The sequence below is a fragment of the Streptopelia decaocto genome (assembly GCF_964273445.1).
Source record: "Streptopelia decaocto genome assembly, chromosome: 1".
In the NCBI taxonomy this organism is placed as follows: domain Eukaryota; kingdom Metazoa; phylum Chordata; class Aves; order Columbiformes; family Columbidae; genus Streptopelia; species Streptopelia decaocto.
This window is the reverse complement of record NC_138663.1, coordinates 189,173,707-189,193,342: the sequence shown is the minus strand read 5'-3', so window position 1 is coordinate 189,193,342 and position 19,636 is coordinate 189,173,707. Positions and strand designations below refer to the sequence as shown.

Sequence of the window (19,636 nt, the reverse complement as noted above, 5' to 3'; positions counted from 1 at the left end):
CACTGGTTATGACTAATTACAGTTAATGGAGAATTATTTCCCAGACAATTACTAAACTTTTATAATTATCTCAACTGAAGCATTACTTTGATGTTACAAGGAGCAGCAAATACCCTCTCACAAAAACAAACAAGCCAGGTCGTCTTTCTTATTGGGACTCAACATGCTCAACTCAGAGTTGTGGATAGATATCCATGTCGGCTATGATGACAAAAAAACAAAAAACAAAAAAAACACCACCAAAAACCAAAACCAAACCAAACCAACCAAAAAAACCACACACAAAAATCCCAACATCTTTTCATCACAGGAAAGAAAGATGCCATATCTTTGCATTTGCTGTCATGACACGATAAAAGGTAAAGCAACGATGCTTTTTGGAGAGAAGAGCATAAGAACAGAATTTAGCAAGTTCTTTTACAGGAGACACAACATCCAAACGTCCATTAGTATGAATCTTTTTTGGGGAAATACGTATGTATGCATCAACTGAGTGACAATTCTGTGCATACAAGCTGATGTTAACAGAGATATACTTCAAAGTTTCTAGTTAACAGTCAACTGATTTTCTGGCTAATTACTAAGTCACAATTACAGCACAGTAGCAGACTTGTAGATACAACTTTCTTACAAAGGGTCTAGCTTATACTCACAAGACAGTATAGAAGATACAGCTGCTCTATAGGAAGAGAATGAAAGTCCACATAGTCAGAACTATTTAATTCTTCCCAATAGTTTGGGATACAAATCATTATACAAAGCTGAAAGAAGGATCTAGCGTTTAGAAAGAAAAGTGCATTTGTCATACAAAGCATCTATCAAGAATGCAATTGTCTTAAGCTAACCACGGCTTGGACGACTATTCAGCTGAGAATCAATCTGCATCAACCTGCGACTAGCGATACTGTCACTTCGTGGTGCCAAACACAACTGTGGCATCATCTGCTTTTCATATTCACATTCTCACTAAGAAATTAGTTTTCAAAGAACATAATGAACTCTCATGTGCATATAACTATTCCATTGCTTACTCCAACAGGCAAAGCTGTTTACTTACAATAAACAGCCTATCAAATTATACAAAATAAGTGTCGCATGAACAGTGTGTAGTGTTTACACTACAAATCAAGGCACTGAGTAGCTCGGTAAGTGTGCACTGTGGCAGATACTGTACAGGATCTAAACACCAACATATTACAGGAAAATTCGATCTTATGTTGGAAATACATTTGTTAGTATCAGCTAATTGACGGGAGAGTACCACCTGGGGCAGTTCAGTCATTATTTAGTCTGAAGTAAGTGTAAGTGATGCTCAAAAAAATTATATTTTTTTTTTTTAAATTTAACAGTTCATTAAGAAATTTGAAACCACTACAAAGCAACTAAACACAGCAGCCCAGAGAAGAATGACAAAGGAAACTGGTAGAAGTGGAACAAAATGGCAGGCCATAAAAACTTGTAAAACCTGGAAACTGTCTCCCCTGGGAAAACAAAACAACTACCCACACACTACCACACAAACAAAGAACAAACCAAACAAAAAACCTAAAGCAAAAAAAAAAAAAAAAAACAACAACAAAAAAAAAAAACACGCACAAAAAAAAACCCCACAACACAAATCCCAAACCCAACCCCAGTTCCAGGCTGCAAGGAACACAGGAAAACATCAGCAAGGGAAACAGAACAGTAGCAAAGGAAGAAAATCAAGTACAATGGTGATGAACACGGCATGGAATGAGACTGATGGCCGTCAGCTACAATCTTTGTGAAGCTACATGAAGCCATTGAGGCTCTAGGTAGTGAAAAGTAACTGGCCATAAATATTAATGGCCAAGTAGTTAAAAATAAATAAAAACAAGGTACTGACCCTCTGGGCCTCTCAAGTTGCAAACCTTTCACAGAAATACCACTTAAATATACATAACATGCTATGACCCACATAAGAGCTTGCCCAAAGTACCTCTGAGCCAAAAGTTTTGAAACTTTTAATCAAATATTGGAGATTATTCACTATTTTTGGCAAAAACTAGTTTCATATTTTAAAAACTGAAGCACAGGAAACTGTAACAGACAGTAAGCAAAACCTCTCTCTTCAAAACCCATGGTATTTCAAACATTTCCAATCCATGCCTCAAAGGTAGCATTAAAAAGTTTAATTAGCTTTTCATGCAAGCACCGAACCAGCTGATCATATTCACCATCCTCCCCAAGTGCGTCAGTAAAATCATCAGGGTACTATTTGCTCTCTGAAGAAGAGACCATTATTGCAATTACCTGCTAACACTCAAGTCTCAAAAGCCTTGGTGTCATGTTCTTAAAACAACATAGGAAAGATCACACATATGCTCATGATAAGCAGCCCAGTCTTGCACCCATCCAATATATATAACAGATTAACATAATAGAACAATCTTCAACAGAATAAATATCAAACAAGAATAAGCCTCCATAAGGATATTTTACAAAAATCAGTGCAAAAGAAGGGCAAATGATCTGAAACTTCAAAACAGAGATCAAACACAAGTGCATGTAAGAAAATTATTAAGTAGTGAAAAAGTTACTAGAGTGTTGTTAAGAACCACTGCGTGTTCTAAATATTATCTGGGATACGTATGTTGAAGTAACCTGGTTGCATTATAATGAAAAATAATTCACATTCAATGCCACTACGAGAAGTTAAGATATATTACCAGTTTATTAATAGTGTGATTCTACATACAATATTAATAATTCGTGCTTTCACAAAGATAAAAGAAAACCAATACAGTATTGTATCCAATCTTACATTCTAGAATGCTTGTCAGCTCACAAGTGTAAACTCCTCTTATACTTCCTTTGCAGCTCCAATATTATGGGCATTTTGTAAATGACACCTCTACCTTTCCCCATTAACACCTCTGCTAAAAAAACAAAGAACAAATGTCCATATATGAGCAAACACTTCTGTAATTATTACAGTATTACTTCTCAGTATTACAATGACCTGTGGAGGAACACTAACTTGTAGAGGGATCTCCACACAGTGTACTGCAATGCACAGCAAAACTACCCTATGTAATTGGTTATTATATTACAGTGTAAGAATCTCCAAGTCAAACCAACTAGATCTACCCTACTTTGAGAAGTTTCCAAAATTTTCAATTTGGTTACATCTAACTATTAATGCACAATTTAAAATTAAGGAAAAGAAGATAAAAAGAGTGCTCTGTCATTTTGCAACATTGGGGTGAAGTTATAAATGGGGAGGGGAGGGAAGATGCAAAGTTGTTTAAAAGTTTTTTTGTCTCTTGTGATTAAAGTGAAGGAATAAAAAATACTATCAAAGATCAGTCCAAGCATCTAACATAGCTGGAGTCCTATTTTGACACAATCCTATTCTGGATATCTCAGGGAAAGGACTATAATCTTTATGCAGAGTCTTATTTCCATGGTGCCATAAGTGAAGGATATTTTCCTCCTAGCAATTACTGTTCTTGGCTTGAAAATAAACAGCCTTGTTTGACATAAATCATGACAACCATTTTCACAATGATTCCTATTAAATTACATCTTTTGCCTTGTTAAAACACACTAGTAAATTCTACTGAATACTTACCTCACACAACCTTTATGATCTTTATATCTTACAATTCATCTGCCTCTCTGTCCAAAGACAATTTTACATAGCTATCAACTCCTACAGCACCTTCCTGTTCTTTTTCTTACCTCGAACAAAGGTTAAGCATAGTTTTCATGTTTAAAAAAGTAGTAATTCAGCATGTGGTCCACTCAAGTTTGGTCTATTTTGAAAGACTGTATTTAATCAAGAAAAAGTGTAATTTTACCCAGAAAACAGCACTTTTTTTCACTCTTGCATGCACCTAAATTTCATGTTTTCCCTTGAATTTAAGGGCTAATAACAATTCATAGCTACTCAGAACACATTATTTTCTAAGTTAATGTTTAATAGTAAACATAATTCACAATGGGATATTTTCACTTATAGATAAAGTTGAAGTCAAATTCAACTGCACTAAGTCTAAGTTGCACAGGGAGGTTTGAAAGAACACAACTTTGATCTTTCTTTAAATACTAATAATCATTAACATAAACCACATGCACATACACAGAAAACATGTTTCTTCAGAACTCTGCAAACTGCAACACAAAACTAAATGTTTCTTGCCTACTAATTATTTCTTTTGTGGTTTGGTAACAGCGCTCGCATAGAAGGACAGTACTTGTGGTAAGCTAAATGAGTAGAGGGAGATAAATCAAAAGAATATTTCACCCCACTTCTCTGCTTCACAAGCTACATTCAGACACTCCTCAATTAAAGACTTCCAAACTTTCCAAAGGAAAATGCAATGGTAATAAATACTCCCTTGTTTGTTTCTGTTGTTTTGTTGTTACTGTTTGTTTCATTCATGAGGGAAGTATAACTGACATTGCAAACCACAAGAGACAAAGTCATAGTGATTATTTTTTTTTTCCCTTCTCTTGATCAACTAAGCTGTCCTCTGAGTGTCCAACTAGCACTGATTCAATAGAAATAGATTGCAAGAGAGGACTCTGCATCATTTCTTATGTGCTTGGGGGTGGAGAACCTGGGAGTTTGACCTGCAGTTCCCCAGGCTGTTGCTTCTGCTGCCTTGTAGCAATAGATTGAAACCAAATAGATTCTCCTAAAGAGTTGTTACTGCTCTATAGAAAAACATTAAACAGAAAAGCAGAGAGAAATATTAATAATGACAAGCCACTGAATGGACCCCCTTCCATTCCCTCCTGTGTCTCCAAAAACACACACATGCTGTCATATGACTTTTCTCCTGCACAGAAACCAGTGCAGATAGAAACACTAAGTAATACTTACAGGGGAAAAAAAACCCTATCCTATAAGCAAAGCAGCAAGAGTAACAGTTGAAAGCATAGGTTCATGACAACAGACCAAAGACATAAGACTCAACCTAAGAAAGCCTTCCATTTCCATTTTGAAATCTGTGCTGTACCTGCACACACTTTGAATAGTTTCAGTTAGACATACTGTCCCTGGCAATGGGTGTAGAAATACTACTTTAAGTACATGCTCTTAGTCTAACTTAAGGAAAAAAAAAAACGAGCAAACATTTTTCACTAGTGTCTTCCACTTTCAGTTATTCCAACAGTACTTCAACAATTTTAATATATGTTTATGCTAGCTTCTTTTATTTTTTTTTAACACTCACTGTGCTCTAGCATAAAATTGTATTATTAATCAAAATGTTTTTCCCTTTGCACATGTTCAAGAATGAAAGCAATACAAAAACACAAACAAAACCAGAACAAATATTTAATTTATTGAAATAACACTGATTGCTTCTCTTGCCATAAAAGCAAGCATTAAGTGTTCATGAACTATAAATAAACAGTATCTTTTAATAGATTGGATCATTTTATGTACAATAAAGGGTTAGTAGAGTTGTTTCGGTTTTCATACACTCACAATTATTTTAATTGCTCTTGAAACCATTAGATTACATTTTTGATGTATAAAACTGTAGGTTGCACATGCACCTCAAATGAGTTCCAGAAAAACATTCTTACAGAAAGACAGACCTGCATTCACTGCATTAATAATACATACAGTGTTAGAAGGAGATGGTTAAAACACTGACCAAGGTTTTTATAGAAGCCTTCTGCCACTGGTCACCCAACATTCTGAGACTTCCACCTCTGAGTACCGGTTCTCACCTAAGACAGGGCTTGCTCTGTTTGTCTAAAAGTAGAGCCAGAATTAAATGGCCACTTCTGTGATAAGTGAAGGGACAAGGAAAAAGGAGAAGCACTTCTAGGTATTTTTTTAAAAAGCAACTTTTAAAAGTTCAAAACAATTGTATCAAGATAAGTGGAAATAAGTTTAGAGGTCCAGTGGTAAGGCTTGAGTGATGTACTGTATGTTCAACATTAACTGATGATCTATACATAGCCACCTTCTAACACAAGAGAAGAAAACTCATCTCTTTACAATTATCTTGGCAACCATATTAGAACACGCTATTTACTCCTTCCTGAAAGAATTAGACTTAAAGGGAAGCTTCACAACAAGTCATCCTTTGCAGATATCATTTTAGCTGACAGCTTTCTGATAATTAATTCATTGGCCAACGTTACTGTCTGTAGATAAGATTTATTTTCTACTTCAATTCACAATGAATTAGATACAACTACACAAATAAGTAAATACAACTGAAGAAACCAGCCATCCACAGCAATACAGGTGAGTATAAAACACTGAAGAAATTGTTATATGTGCATTGCGTATCATATTCAGCTTCCCTCATGAACCATCCTACACAATTTAAGTTTACTTTTTCTAGGTGGGTAAGTTCTTGCTCCTTGGGGGAAAAACAAACAAATAAACAAACAAACAAACAGAACAAAACCAAAAAACACCAGTGCACAAATCACTAGAAAAGACATATCACATCACCCTGCCTGTTTGACTGTGACTTGTCAGGAAGCCAAAAACCAATTTATTTCCAGAAAGTGAACAAGAACTGCAATAAAACACTCTGACTGTTTAATCCCTTGTCTCCTCTGAACTGCTATGATTCTGTGTGCTCTTTGCCCTCTCTGACTCTTACAACACTTCAGCTTCCTATCAATTTTCATATCTATTTTCCTAATATGTCCCCCTTTAAGCAGCATTTTCATCCTACCAGCACCCAGTCCAAGCTGACTCCTTTGTGTTCACACATTTACCTGACATTGAGCCACTTTCCCTTGATTTAGTCTCCTACATATCTGACAATTCATTTCATCTGCAGGTAGCTCAGTCTCAGCACAATCCAAAGTATGTTTATATTTTACCTTCAAATTCTTGTCCTATTTGTACCTACTCCTATTGTCCCATTTTTCTTACTGCTGTGAGTAGCTGCTGACCAGGACTTCCATCATTCAGGTGCACCTTCCAATTTTCAGATTGTCTGTCTATGTTTATAAGGGGAAAAAAATAATATTCAAGGCACAGTCCACCTTTCCCTTACTTATCTGTGTCACAGTATTGCCTAGAAATCAAAGTCTAACATATTTAACTGTGACCAGAATAAAGACAATGTCCCTTATAACTCAAGGTTGGCAAGGAAATAAACATTAAAAAAAAATAAGAATAAAAAAAGAAACCCCAACAAAAACGTACAGACAAAACTACAAAGACAGCACTGCTGACTATTATTATGGCCAGTGGTCTTAGAACAGCACCTACACACTGTCAAAATTCTTGCAGAAATTTGTACAAGAAATTCAAGCGGAAAAAAAGTTGAAAAGGTTACTTTTGCAGCAGACATATACAATATTCTTCCTGAACAGAATGGGCAGCATGGGATAAAGGTCAAGAGGTACTCACTGGATCATTAAGTGCCTGTGCAGGAGCAGTTGCCATTGAGAGCCAAACCACCCAGCAGAAAACAGAAGTGGATGATAACCAATCTATTTTTCATGAACTGGGGTTGAAACAGAGAGTGAACAAATATATTAAGAATGCAAACATTACATTTATATCTTTGCAGATCATTCTGGAAGCATATAAAAGGAATCAGAGAAAAGAATGCCACAGTAACCAAAAAAAGACATGAGAAGAACCTAGAGAATTCTAGCTGTAGAAACAAGTAAAAACAATGTAAATTACTTAGAGTTGCTATGAAACAAGAATCTGAAAGATTTAGATCAAGATCTCTTTAAAGCCTTTCAATCACACCCCTTCACAAATGGCATGCAGATTATAGGACCAAGTGATGATCAGAAGGCTGATACTGCCCACATAACCAGAACAGAGGTAAAGCGAGTGGCTTCAAGCCCAGTTCTGCTTGAGCTAAACAAAGACATGTCAGAGGGACAGAAATTTTAGCTGGACAAGGTGCCAAGCCTGGACTAGAGGTTTTCATACAAATGTGGCAGCAGATGGTTCTGTCTGTGAACAAGGAAATGTTTGGTAAAGTCACAGCAGGAAGACACGGAGCAGAGACGGCTGCACAAACGTAACTGAGCAAAGTACCAAGGACAGAGTGTTGTGAAATCTCTACAAGAAAGCTTGGAGTAAAAGAGAGCTAAAGGACTCATTTAAAGAGGATACATTAAAGACACTGCAGAAAAATGCAAGAGAAAATAATGGTTATAGCATTCCTGAAGGACAGACTACCTCAAATCCATTATCACTCAAAAGCTGTAATTTATTTCCATGCCTGGTCCCAAATCTACAACCAATAGTGAAATATATACATTTATCTCATTTAGATGTTAGCAACAAGTGTGTTATTTAATGAATGTTGGACACAGATAGATGATGTAGTTGAAGGTGACATTTCTCTTCAAGATTTATAGGCATTAGAACAGGCACAGAAGAAAGAACATGATGGTTTAAGTCTTCTTTAGTTGTTATTAGCAGGAAAAAACCTGTTCAAAATGACACCTAATAAAACAAAGTTGCAATTCCATCTTCAAGAAAGCAACACAGCACTTCTGCTAACACAGCAGAAGACATTCTCTGAAGTATAAGTTAAGATGTTTCAAGGGAGAGATTAAATATGTTCTGAGCCTTTCAAGATTTTCAAAAAGCTAAGAATTTGGAGGGAAAAAAAAAAAGGAAAAAGAAAAAAAGAAAAATGTCCAAGGAGAAGCAACTACATATGGAATACAACAACAACAACAAAAAAAGACAGAATCCCTGTCAAGGTGGCTTTCCATAAATAAAATATGTCAAACCATCTGGATACAAGAGGCAGGTCTTCCAGGTTCAATCTTAACATAAAACAATTAACTATAATCCTCTCTTCTATTTCTGTATTTGTATTCCTTATATCATTTATGTTTTCTACTTGAAATATTATAAATAGAGCATGTTTTTAAATTTTACCTTAACCTAGATTTATTTAAGATTATTTCAAGGTAATTTATTAATAACAAAGCAGTCATTCAACCTAAAGATTTGGCCAATTTATTGAAGCATCTTTACCTCCCAGCATATTCCAGTGGCTATATGCCCTCAGAAGCTGCACAGAGTGGTTTGGTTCACCGTGGATCAGGAAAAGAAGGAAGGTCTTCTACTGTTAGGAGCAGGAGACTTCTCTAGCAAGCAAGGAGATGGAGGAAAGTAAACCTAAACACTCAAGATGTGCAGTCAAGACTTATGAATGAGTCAAAAAAGTTTCATACAGATGAATGCAAAAGCAAAGAAACATAATGGCATAAGTTTCTCTTACAGTATGCCCACTCCCCCTTAATTTGAAACCTTTCCTGTTCCCATTCATGACCACTGTCCTTCATTCTCTCACCTTTTTACATTAGTAAATAGCCTGGCTCCATCTTTTAGATAACCTCCTTGTAAGTACTCAGAGCATGGTGTTAGGTCTGCCCAATGCTGGCTCTTCTCCAGGGTGAAGAAGTCCCATTCCCTCAGCCTCTACGCACAGGAGAAGTGCTCCAGCCCAGACCATCTCAGTGGCCTCTGCTGAACATGCTGCAGCTAATCAGTATATTTCCTCTTCCAGTGTGGTACAGGAAAAAAACATTCAAAGCTGGACATTGGTGGAGTCTACCGAGTGCCAAGCAAATGGGAACCATCACTTCCCCCAGCTCCCTGGTTTACGTTCCTCGTGATACCAGCCGGGATGCTGTTAGCCTTTGCTCCTGCCAAGACATACTGCCAGCTCACATCTGGCCAACTGCGCTCTCCAGCCAGGCAGACAAGTAGATCAACTGCACCTGCAATTTGGTGTTTGCAAACCTAATGAGTCTGTCCCCTGCACCAGGGGAGGTTTAGACTGGACACTAGGAAAAATTTATTCACAGAAAGGGTTGTTAGACATTGGAACAGGCTGCCCAGGGAAGTGGCTGAGTCGCCATCCCTGGAGGTGTTTAAAAGACACATAGATGAGGTTATTAGGGACATGGTTTAGATGTGGACTTGGCAGTGTTAGGTGAATGGTTGGATTTGATGATCTTAAAGGTCTTTTCCAACCAAAATGATTCTATGATCAAGATATTAAACAATCTAGGTCCTACAACAGACCCCTGGAGGTCTGCTAGTAACAAACCTGCAGGTAGGAAACCAGCCATTAAGCACAATCTCTTGAGCATAATGATCCAAACACAAGTTCCCTGTTTAACCAAGCCAGTCTACTGGCTCATCTACTCATTTTCCCAACTACTGGGATGGCCTGTCCCTGTGCTTAGAGGAGCTGGAATTTGTACAAAGCCCTGATGAAGCAAGCTCAGAAAAGGGTGCTTCAGCCATTTGGCAAGCGGCACAGCACAGTTTCCAGGTTGCAGTGTAAAATGCTGTAGTCTACAGTATTTCCACCATTATCTAATTAAAAAAAAAAAAAAAAAATCCCTTTTTCTTCTCCTACCATATGGCTGTCTACATTAAACCTGAATTAACATAGCTTTTCCCACAACCAGAGCAGGGATTTTACAACTTTTAGGCCAGACAGAAGTCTGAAGAAGAAAGGCATGTCTTATCAGAATGCTGTCAGTTATTAGTATATAAACCTACTTAACAATTATTCTTATTTTACTTTTAGTCCTCCCTTGGCACTGAGAATTAAATGTAAATTTAATAAACCAACCCTTGGATCTGTTTAGAAAGACAAACATATTGCAGGGAATAAATATCTGTTCAGAAAGTCATTCGGGATTTGAAGGTATATTTGTGCCTTTTTTTATTTCTTCCTGTAGCTACTAAGATTATGAAAAGGTCATTTTTTAAAATTCATTAAAACAGCATGAACTTTTCATGGCCTATATTTGAAAGGAGAAAAAGTGTCATTTTCATTAAAATTAAGATCTTCTCAATCTTCACTTCCCTAGAATACTACCCAAAGCCTTTACTGAGTCTACTAAGCTTTATAGGTGGTTTGGGTGCTTTCTTATATTATAAATTTATTTCCAGTATTGAAATTCTTTTTCTTTGAGTGACAGCATGGATTTTTTTTTTTTTCCTGTAAAACTGCAAGGATCAAAAAACTCATCAGGTATGAGCAGTCATTCATGTTCCCTTGATAAGAAAATACTATAAACGTGCTTTTCTTCACTGACTGTTTACACTTGGTATTAGAATGAAATAGCGAAATGGACACACACAGGCAGTCATGAAGTGGAGAACATTATCTAAAATACTGTCATGTCATCTAAAAATACTACCTGGCAATTTCACAACATACTGTGAGGATGACACTGCTTGATAAAAAGCCAATGCAGGTATTGTTCATTTTATGTGACATCCATACGGGAGGAGCACAGGTCTCAGTGGCCTTGCAGGATTAAACTAAGAATGTTAGCAGTGTTTTATCCCACTTCAGAAAACTGAAGGGCTTTTCGTAAATAAAACCAGGTGAAGAGATATTAAAATAAGTGTTTGTCCTATACAAATAGCAAGGTATAGCAACAGTGTGGACATCCAAGTGGAGCATTCACACATCAAGTGTTTGCTCAGCCAGGGATAAGAACACTAACTGGTGCCCCTTTCCACTTCTATAACAAAAGCAAAGAGTGAGATTCTGTTCCAGATTTTCCTCCTTTCCAACAATTAGTACCAAATTCCACCAGGATGCGTATTTCAGAGGTAAGACTCTCTCTTGCAACATCTGTTTTCAAAAACTTATGAAACACATGTAATGTAGCATTTTAGAGAACAACTTAGAACACAATTGGCACTTTTTTCCCACCGCTTTTAGTATTGCTGACACCATTCAGATTAAAAAACACATTTTGATAGTGTCTTTTTCCCCTTTTTCTGTTTGTTTCTTTGAATAGCCTGAATGCTTAGAATAAAGTTAAAAACAAAACAAAAAATAAACAGTACATGAGTGAACAAAACACAGGTTACTATACATGCAAGGATCAAAAGGTTAACTTCTGATCCAAAAAGACAGAAGGGAGAACATAACATTATGCATACACCTTTAAAGTACTTGATCCTGTTACAAACAACAACAAAAAGAATACACATTTCCTTGTTTATTGTTTATGCCTTACAAAAACCTTATCAACTGCTCCCCTCCAAAGCTTCGCACATTCAAGAGTCCGTTTTGCATCTGAGAAGAATTATTTTCTTTTTTCCTATTTAGGTACTTATTTTTATTGACGTGTCATGCTTTTTTGAAGTCACTCAACCCCCAAAATAAATTTGCTTTCTCTTTCCTACTCTCACCTAAATAACTGAGATGGACAATTTTCTTTGGTATTTCATCTAAGCCCATTTTTCAATAAAAATCTATACAGTCACAACCATTTCCACTATGGATGAGGGTAAACACCCTAATGAAGAAAAATCAGGAATGCAGAATGGTAAATTATTTTGAAAAAACATCAGTGTCATCTCTTCAAACTCCTATGCACAGGCAAACTCCCTACCTGCTACAAATTTCAAATCAATCACTTGCAGACTTCAAAATACAAGGAATTCTGATGCAGTTTGGTTGCAAACTTTTATTCAAAGAGCTAAAGTATCTCACAGCATTTCGTACCATCTTGATGGTGACAAGCTGCAGCAAGGGAAATTTTCTCTGTTTATGCAGATAAACCCTCTTGGTGATCTGAGTTTAAGCTCTGGCCCAGATACCTCTGCTTAAGCTCTGGCCTTGAAAGGCAGCAGAATTGGCATCTTTGGACACAGTCAGAACTCAGGTGGACAAGGCTTGAGCAACTTGATTTAAGTTTGAGGTTAGTCCTGCTTTGAGCCACGATCAGAGCGACCTTTGCTTTGGGCTACACAACCTTCACATGTCTCATCTAACCTTAAGACTCTATGATCTATAAATATGGATCTTCTCACTTTTAAATTTCATCTGTATTAAACACATTGCCTATATCAAGGCACTGCTAAACTGAGTAGGGCTTTGAAGACCAGCTCCACCGACAGGTTTAAGCCTAACTGATAAGTTCTGGAAATTTGACTCACAAATGAGACACTAAGAGTTAAAAAGGAGAAAAAAAAAAAAAAATCTTTTCTTCTACCATAACAATTGATACTATTATCTCATTACTACAACTGATAGCTGAGGGGCTAAAAAAAAAAAATAAATTACGGGAATAGGCAAACACTTTCAATGCCTCCCACATAGCCACACATTACATTTTTATTAAAATGCATGTCCTCTGTCAGGCCAAATTTTTTTTATTGCTACAGATTTCTCACCGTTCTTCTGATTTATTTCCTTCCACATACAAAGCAGCACCAGTAGGGAAATTAATGTCTGATAACTATGGCACCAGGAATGTGAGAAAGGAGTGAATAAATATTGCATCAAACAGGTATTAAAATGAAAGAAATTTATTTTCTCAGTTCTCTTTGTGATTATTCAATTCCATCTGAACTTTACAACAGCAATAACTATTTAAAATTAAGACTATTTAGGTATTCATGTGCCTTTTACTATTAATATTCAATTCACAAAATTAAAAAAAAAAAAAAAAAAAAAGAGTGCTTCTGTTTTGCCTGACAAGCAACTAATCCTTTAAGCTATGTTCACTGTTACGATCCTATTTGGAGATTGGTATTGTCTCAGCACATTGGTGGTTACATAAATGAAAGCACGCTTGGATCTCTAACATTGAGCTAGCTTGTCTTTTCATAAAAAGAGTGCATTTTCTGTTACACCTGAACTTGTGTGAATGCAGGCTATCAATGAAAGGGATGCCCCCACTTTCTCCCCTTTGCTGGGGTCAGACCTAGTGAACCCAACATCATCAGGTGAGTGATTTTAAGCTGGACATATGGAAAAGCTTTGGAAGAATTTCTGGTAGATTACTTCTCCATAAAATCACTCAGTGACCAATTCCTCTTTCAGCTGCATGACCACTGACCATATCCTGCTATAAGGACATGGGGGAAACATGGCCAGTGGAGAGCAAACACTACATGGCTAGTCATGTACAGACATAATGACTAAACAGGAAAGTAGAGGGAGAAATGTAATTGGCAAAGCAGAGCTTACAGCAAAATTTTGTCCAGTGGTTCATCAAAACATTTGAATGAAGGCATTTAGTGCTTGGTTTGGCTGTTCACTTGCCAGGAACACAGATAAGTGGACTGTCTTGCAATCACCTTATATACGCTGGTTTTAGCTACAAAGCTTCCAATGAGACTTTGAACACAAAGGCTGGGGCAAAGGAGATTTTAAAAGCATTGATTTGAGGTCCTTGATCTCCCCAGAATAAGCCTCCAATGAGCTGGGCCAATAAAGTTAAGCCAAAGCAAACTATGTACAAACAGCAGAGACTGGATGCAATTAATTCTCAAGTTCAGTTTATCCAACTGGCATAGACATATAAGAAAAGCAAGCATTTCAAATGTTCTGATATCCTAGCTTGATTAGTAGCACAGATGTCCTCCATACAATAGCAACAAATTCTTGTTCTCATTTCAAATGCATATCTACACTCCAGAGAGACAGCAAAATGCTGCTCCATCAAGCTGCACCAAAACAGAGTGCTGCTGTTCTAAGAAGATCAGGAAACTAAGCTGGACAGGACAAGAATATACTAGGGTGTATTCATACACAACATGGAATTCAGAGGTTTCATGTTTTTAAGTGGTACAGACGCCTCTGGCCAACTCTGTGATGAAGGATAAACAAATAAGGATTTCCACATGAAGTGAAGCCAAATCCTTTCCCAACTCAACAGTCTCAACCTGACAGAAGAGAGTGAGCCAACAAAAGGAGCTTTGCCATTCTAAGTGTGAGTGATCAGACACAGCCCACAATGTATTTCATGGAAATCCAAATCAGAAAATGCAGTGTATTGTCTCAGGTAGCTTCTTCAACTGAGTTCTGCTAGATTCTACGTGGTCATTATTTTACAATTAAAAAAAAAAAGTAAAACTCCTGGGGAAGTCAGAAAAATGAATTTCTAAAACCACATTTTAGAGTTAAAGCCAGATCTAAATTGCAGTCAGCAAAGAGGTAGTTTCTAATTCTAAACGATTTTCTGCAATTTATTATTTTTTTTTCCTGAACACAGGTTGCTTTGCTGCAAACTGAACAGCAGAATAGAATAATTCACTGACCTGCAATAATTTTCTTTACAGACTTTTGTAAACACTTAATTTTTTCCCTGTCTTATCAGCCCTTATGTACACTGTAATTAAGCATAACAACAAAACAACAATAAAATCTGCCAGGTCACCCTGACACAATTATTGAATAGGTTTTATTTATCACGAAGACAGCATTTTAAAAAGGAAAATTAGTTCAGTAAACTCTACTGGTCTGTATTACTGCCCTGAAACACTTACCTAAAATAAAGTTACAAAAAGTTATATCATCTCACAGGGTCAGATAAAGAAAGGAGAGTGCCAGACAGATTAACTAAATGCCATTCGGGTTAGATGCCGATAGGATTAGAATGGACTTTGGTTGCCACTAGCAAATACACGCACATGGCTCGCAGAGGGCTGGGTGAGAGGCACATGTCTTGTCCCGTGGAGCAGGTCCAGACCTAAGTGGGAGAAGATGAAAGCACAGACTACAGGAGAGGAGCAGGGGAAAGGTTTCAAATACATTCCTCAGCCAGAGACTAAATATAAGGAAGTGTCAGACAAGCTAAAGGAGTCTCACATCAAAATAAAAAAGCTTTTTTGTCAACTCACAGAAAGCCTACTGTGTTATTCTTAAAAGCACGCCTCCATCCAGGCAACAGTGCAGAATAGACAGCTGGCTAAACCCATCCAGAAAAAAAAAAATAAGCTTCTGGAGTATTTAACAGATGGTGGCATAGGTTATGAAATTGGTATTTTCTTCAGTCTCCAAATATAATTTTTTAACCCGAGATACAATAATTAAATAGCCTTTGAATATTTCTCAAATGAAACAAAACTAAGCATTTATTGTAGTACACGCACTTACGTTTAGAACAAAAACCATGTTTCTATAGATTATATCCTATTCCATGTTTCTGCTGAGAAAAAAAATTCACGGTCCGAAAAATGACAGGTTTCAGGATTACTTTCTTGTACCTCAAGTAAAAAGGTTAGAAGCATGCCAAGCAAAAAAACTGAGGGCATACCTGAATATTATATTGCTTGTTAGGAAAAAACCCACAAACAAAAAATTTCCCCTCATTCATATATCCACTAAGCTGCCTTCTATGTATATACTCCTTTGGCATGTAATGCCATGCCACCACACACAATTTTCACCAAAAAAATTCCATCATCTTTGGTTTATATCACAGGGTTTGGGGGGAAAGGAGATTTTTTTGTTTTGAACAAGTATAAATCCCTTCTATTACTTTATAAATCAAAGTCTTAACCTTTTCACACAGTTGAAGGAAAAGTGAAGGTATCTTCTCAGAAAACCTTGTTTTATTTTAGAGATTTTTCTTAAACTTGCAAATAAACATTTGGCAGAGCAGTGAACTCTTAACCAGAAGTTTAGTGACGCAAAAATCAAGCTCAGTGTGGGGTCAAGCTACTATTAAAATAGCACAGCCTCATAATTCACCAATTTAAAAGCAAAACAAAACACAAAACATAACCACTTAAGTGCAATTCTCCATTCTATTTTTTAAAATCTATAATACTCATAAATCTTAATAAATTTGCTCATTTACAGAGACTTGACCATTCCTGAAAAAGAAATGTGAACATTATTAAACTTAGAAAATTCAAATACATATCATTACAGATTACGCAGTCAGTTCTCCCTTCCTATGTAACATCCTGATGCCACAAATGTGCATATTTACACTTCAGAGCCAGCATGAGTTACGTAGGTTGACCTTCTCTCCAATACATTACATTGAGTGAAGAATTCTCTTCCCACAAAAATGAAACCCCCAAATTTAACATTGAATAGAATATTTTGCACATTCTATTCATAGATATGTAAGTAATAACTTTAAGATAATTTATTAATCATCAGTCTTCAAAAAGAAGGAAAGAGAATTAAATAAATACATACACGTGCACAGATTTGGCAACATAATGCTTTCCAAAGCATGGAAATCCAGAACTAGGTCACAGCTTTATCCTACAGATCATTTTCAGCTTAGTTTGAACAATAAAAGTCTTTTGAATAAACTGCCTGCATTCAACAATCCTGACACGCTCATCCGCAAATAGAAGCTGTATTATAAAGTCTGACAGACCAAGTATCCACAGTAGAAAATGGATGGAGTTAAACGAATATACTTGTGGGCTGTTCTTTGCTTCTTTATACTTAAAAATGATTTAAAAAAAAAAAATCTGAATCTTCGGGTCAACTGTTATTGCCAGTGTTCCCAATTTGTCAATTATGCTTTGTAAATTTTTGATTGATCCATCAGTAAAGAAATATAGCCATCCAAAAGAGGACTCCTAGAAGCACAAATGCAAATATTAGTTTTGTCAAAAGAATGAAGACTACATTTAGATATATATCTATTTACAGTTACCATCTAAAGATTCCTCTATAAGAAATTCCTCAAAACATGAAATGTTTAAGCAAAATAAGATGGAGCCTTTTAGTATACGGAGACAAAATACATTAGTTTTAAGATAATAATGAAATAGCTTGGATATTGTTTCCTCTTAATAATACAAGAACAATTTATGCTGGAAAGGTTTCACTTGGGATCATTAGACTTCTACCTTAACTTTAAAAAACAACAAAACAAACAAATTTTTAAAAAAAACACACACACAGAATCGTGACACACACAAAACTTATGTTTCAAAACTTGAATTAAGGCAAAACAAAAGTGCTAATATGAAACACAGCACGAAGTCTTCATTCAATCTGTAAATCAACCCTTAGCAACACAGAGGTATCAAAAGCTGCATTCCAAAATATAAATGTATCATATATTTATCAAACTACGGGTATGAAATGTAATAGAATAGAATCACAGAATGGTTTGGGTTGGAAGGGACCTTCAAAGGTCATCTGGTCTAAACCCCTGCAATGAGCAGGGTCATCTTCAACTAGATCAGGTTGCTCAGAGCCCTGTCCAGCCTGGCCTTGAATGTCTCCAGGGATGAGGCACCTACCACCTCTCTGGGAAACCTGCTCCTGTATTTTACCGCCCTCATTGTAAAAAAATTCTTCCACATGTCTAACCTGCATCTTCCCTTTTTTAATTTAAAACTATTACCACTATCACAACAGACTAAACATACTCCATTATACAATGGAAACCTTGCTAGGGTAATGATAAACTTCCCTGCATTCATATCTTATATAATGCCAAAGAATCTTCATTATTTAATTATGTAAGCATAAATTTTCAAGCCACTCATATTCATGCCTGCTGTGAGGATATGAAATATCTTGCAAACATTTCAGGCCAAATGTCAAGAGAGGCCTGTCAAGCTTCAAGTAGTATGCCTCTTTCTTTTAATCCAATATTAAAAAGAAACAAACAAACAAAAACCCAAACAAACAAACAAAAACCCAAACAAAAACACACACACAGAACAAAAAAATAAAACACAAACAAAAAACCCAAAACACATATGACTTTGTTTCTTTGCAAGACTCCATTATAAAAAATTCAGTATCATTAAAATAGCATAGCACTTGTATAGACAATATTCTTTCTCTCCTGCTCCACAAGTATGATTACACACTGAAACAAAAAAACACTGCATTTCTGCTGTGATGTTTAGAATACACCATTCAAGTCCAATTTTCTACAATTAATTAGAGAGAGGAGAGATAATGCACCTTCAAGGACTTCAGACAATTTTCAAAATTAACGCAGTTGTGTTGAAATTTTCACTTGTTTGGTAACTTAAATTACTTTTATATTTACTATGATAATGTGTATAAACTTCCATTTTGTTCTTTTTAACAGGTTGTGTGCAATAGCTTAGATTGGCTCACGTTTGGCAAAGATTTGGAATTACACTGTACTTACTTCACCGTAACATGCAGTAGTACACCTAAAACTATTCAAATTTCCATATAGTTGTAATTGGGAGAAGATCTGCTATGCTAAAAGAAATGTATTTTGAATGCAGAAATATTTTCTTTCTACTGCAGTATTCACAACCATGGATGTAAAAGTTTTCAGTAGGAAATAATGAAGCTGGCAGAACTGTGATTTAGTGTAAATTAAAATGTTTAATGATTTTGAAGCACTATTTAATGAATCTAAGATAGGAAAAGACAACCTACCAAAACCCAATATGAAAGCATTGCAAATGAGGTTTTGCAAAGTCCCAACAGCTCAAAGGAATTACCAAAACATATACATCTAGTGCAATTTTTAGGTGTAATGAAGTACTTCTCCCATACAGCACAGCTGCTGTTCCCAAAGGGCCCGGGTCTCTCCCCACCTGTGTGTCATTGCTGCCTGCTCCCTCTGGCCACCCTGGACACAGGGGCATGTGCAAAATGGCACTGAACACCACATTTAGGCAATTGAATCAAGTCTTCGAAGCCTTATTGCTTTAGAGCCTGTATCTGGTAATGCAAGATTTACTTTTGCCAGAAGATGAGACACAACACACGCTGCCTTTCTACCTCCATTCAGCACCAGTAATGAAAATACAAATATTAAGGGATGGAATTGGACATGTTTGTCTCCGGCAGGCAGAGGAAAGGTGAGAATGTCCTTCATCGGAAACCTGTTATCATCTGACACAATAAAAGCTTCATTAAATTGAATTTAATCACTAACAGTACAAAACCTATGC

At 36.3% G+C, this 19,636-nt stretch overlaps 1 protein-coding gene across 2 annotated transcripts in view; it reads right to left on the bottom strand.

Annotated features, from left to right (window-relative positions):
- UBL3 (ubiquitin like 3) overlaps nucleotides 1–19,636 on the bottom strand; it is a 62,446-nt gene that overhangs the window by 27,682 nt on the left and 15,128 nt on the right. Inside the window, exon 1 of one of the 2 annotated variants that reach the window (XM_082072176.1) lies at nucleotides 7,364–7,437. The exons of the other annotated variant lie outside the window; for it this stretch is intronic. Coding sequence (XP_081928302.1) covers nucleotides 7,364–7,399 — 36 coding nt within the window. The 5' untranslated portion in view covers nucleotides 7,400–7,437. Of the gene's footprint in view, nucleotides 1–7,363; nucleotides 7,438–19,636 lie in introns of those variants that run through there. 2 annotated transcript variants of the gene reach the window in all.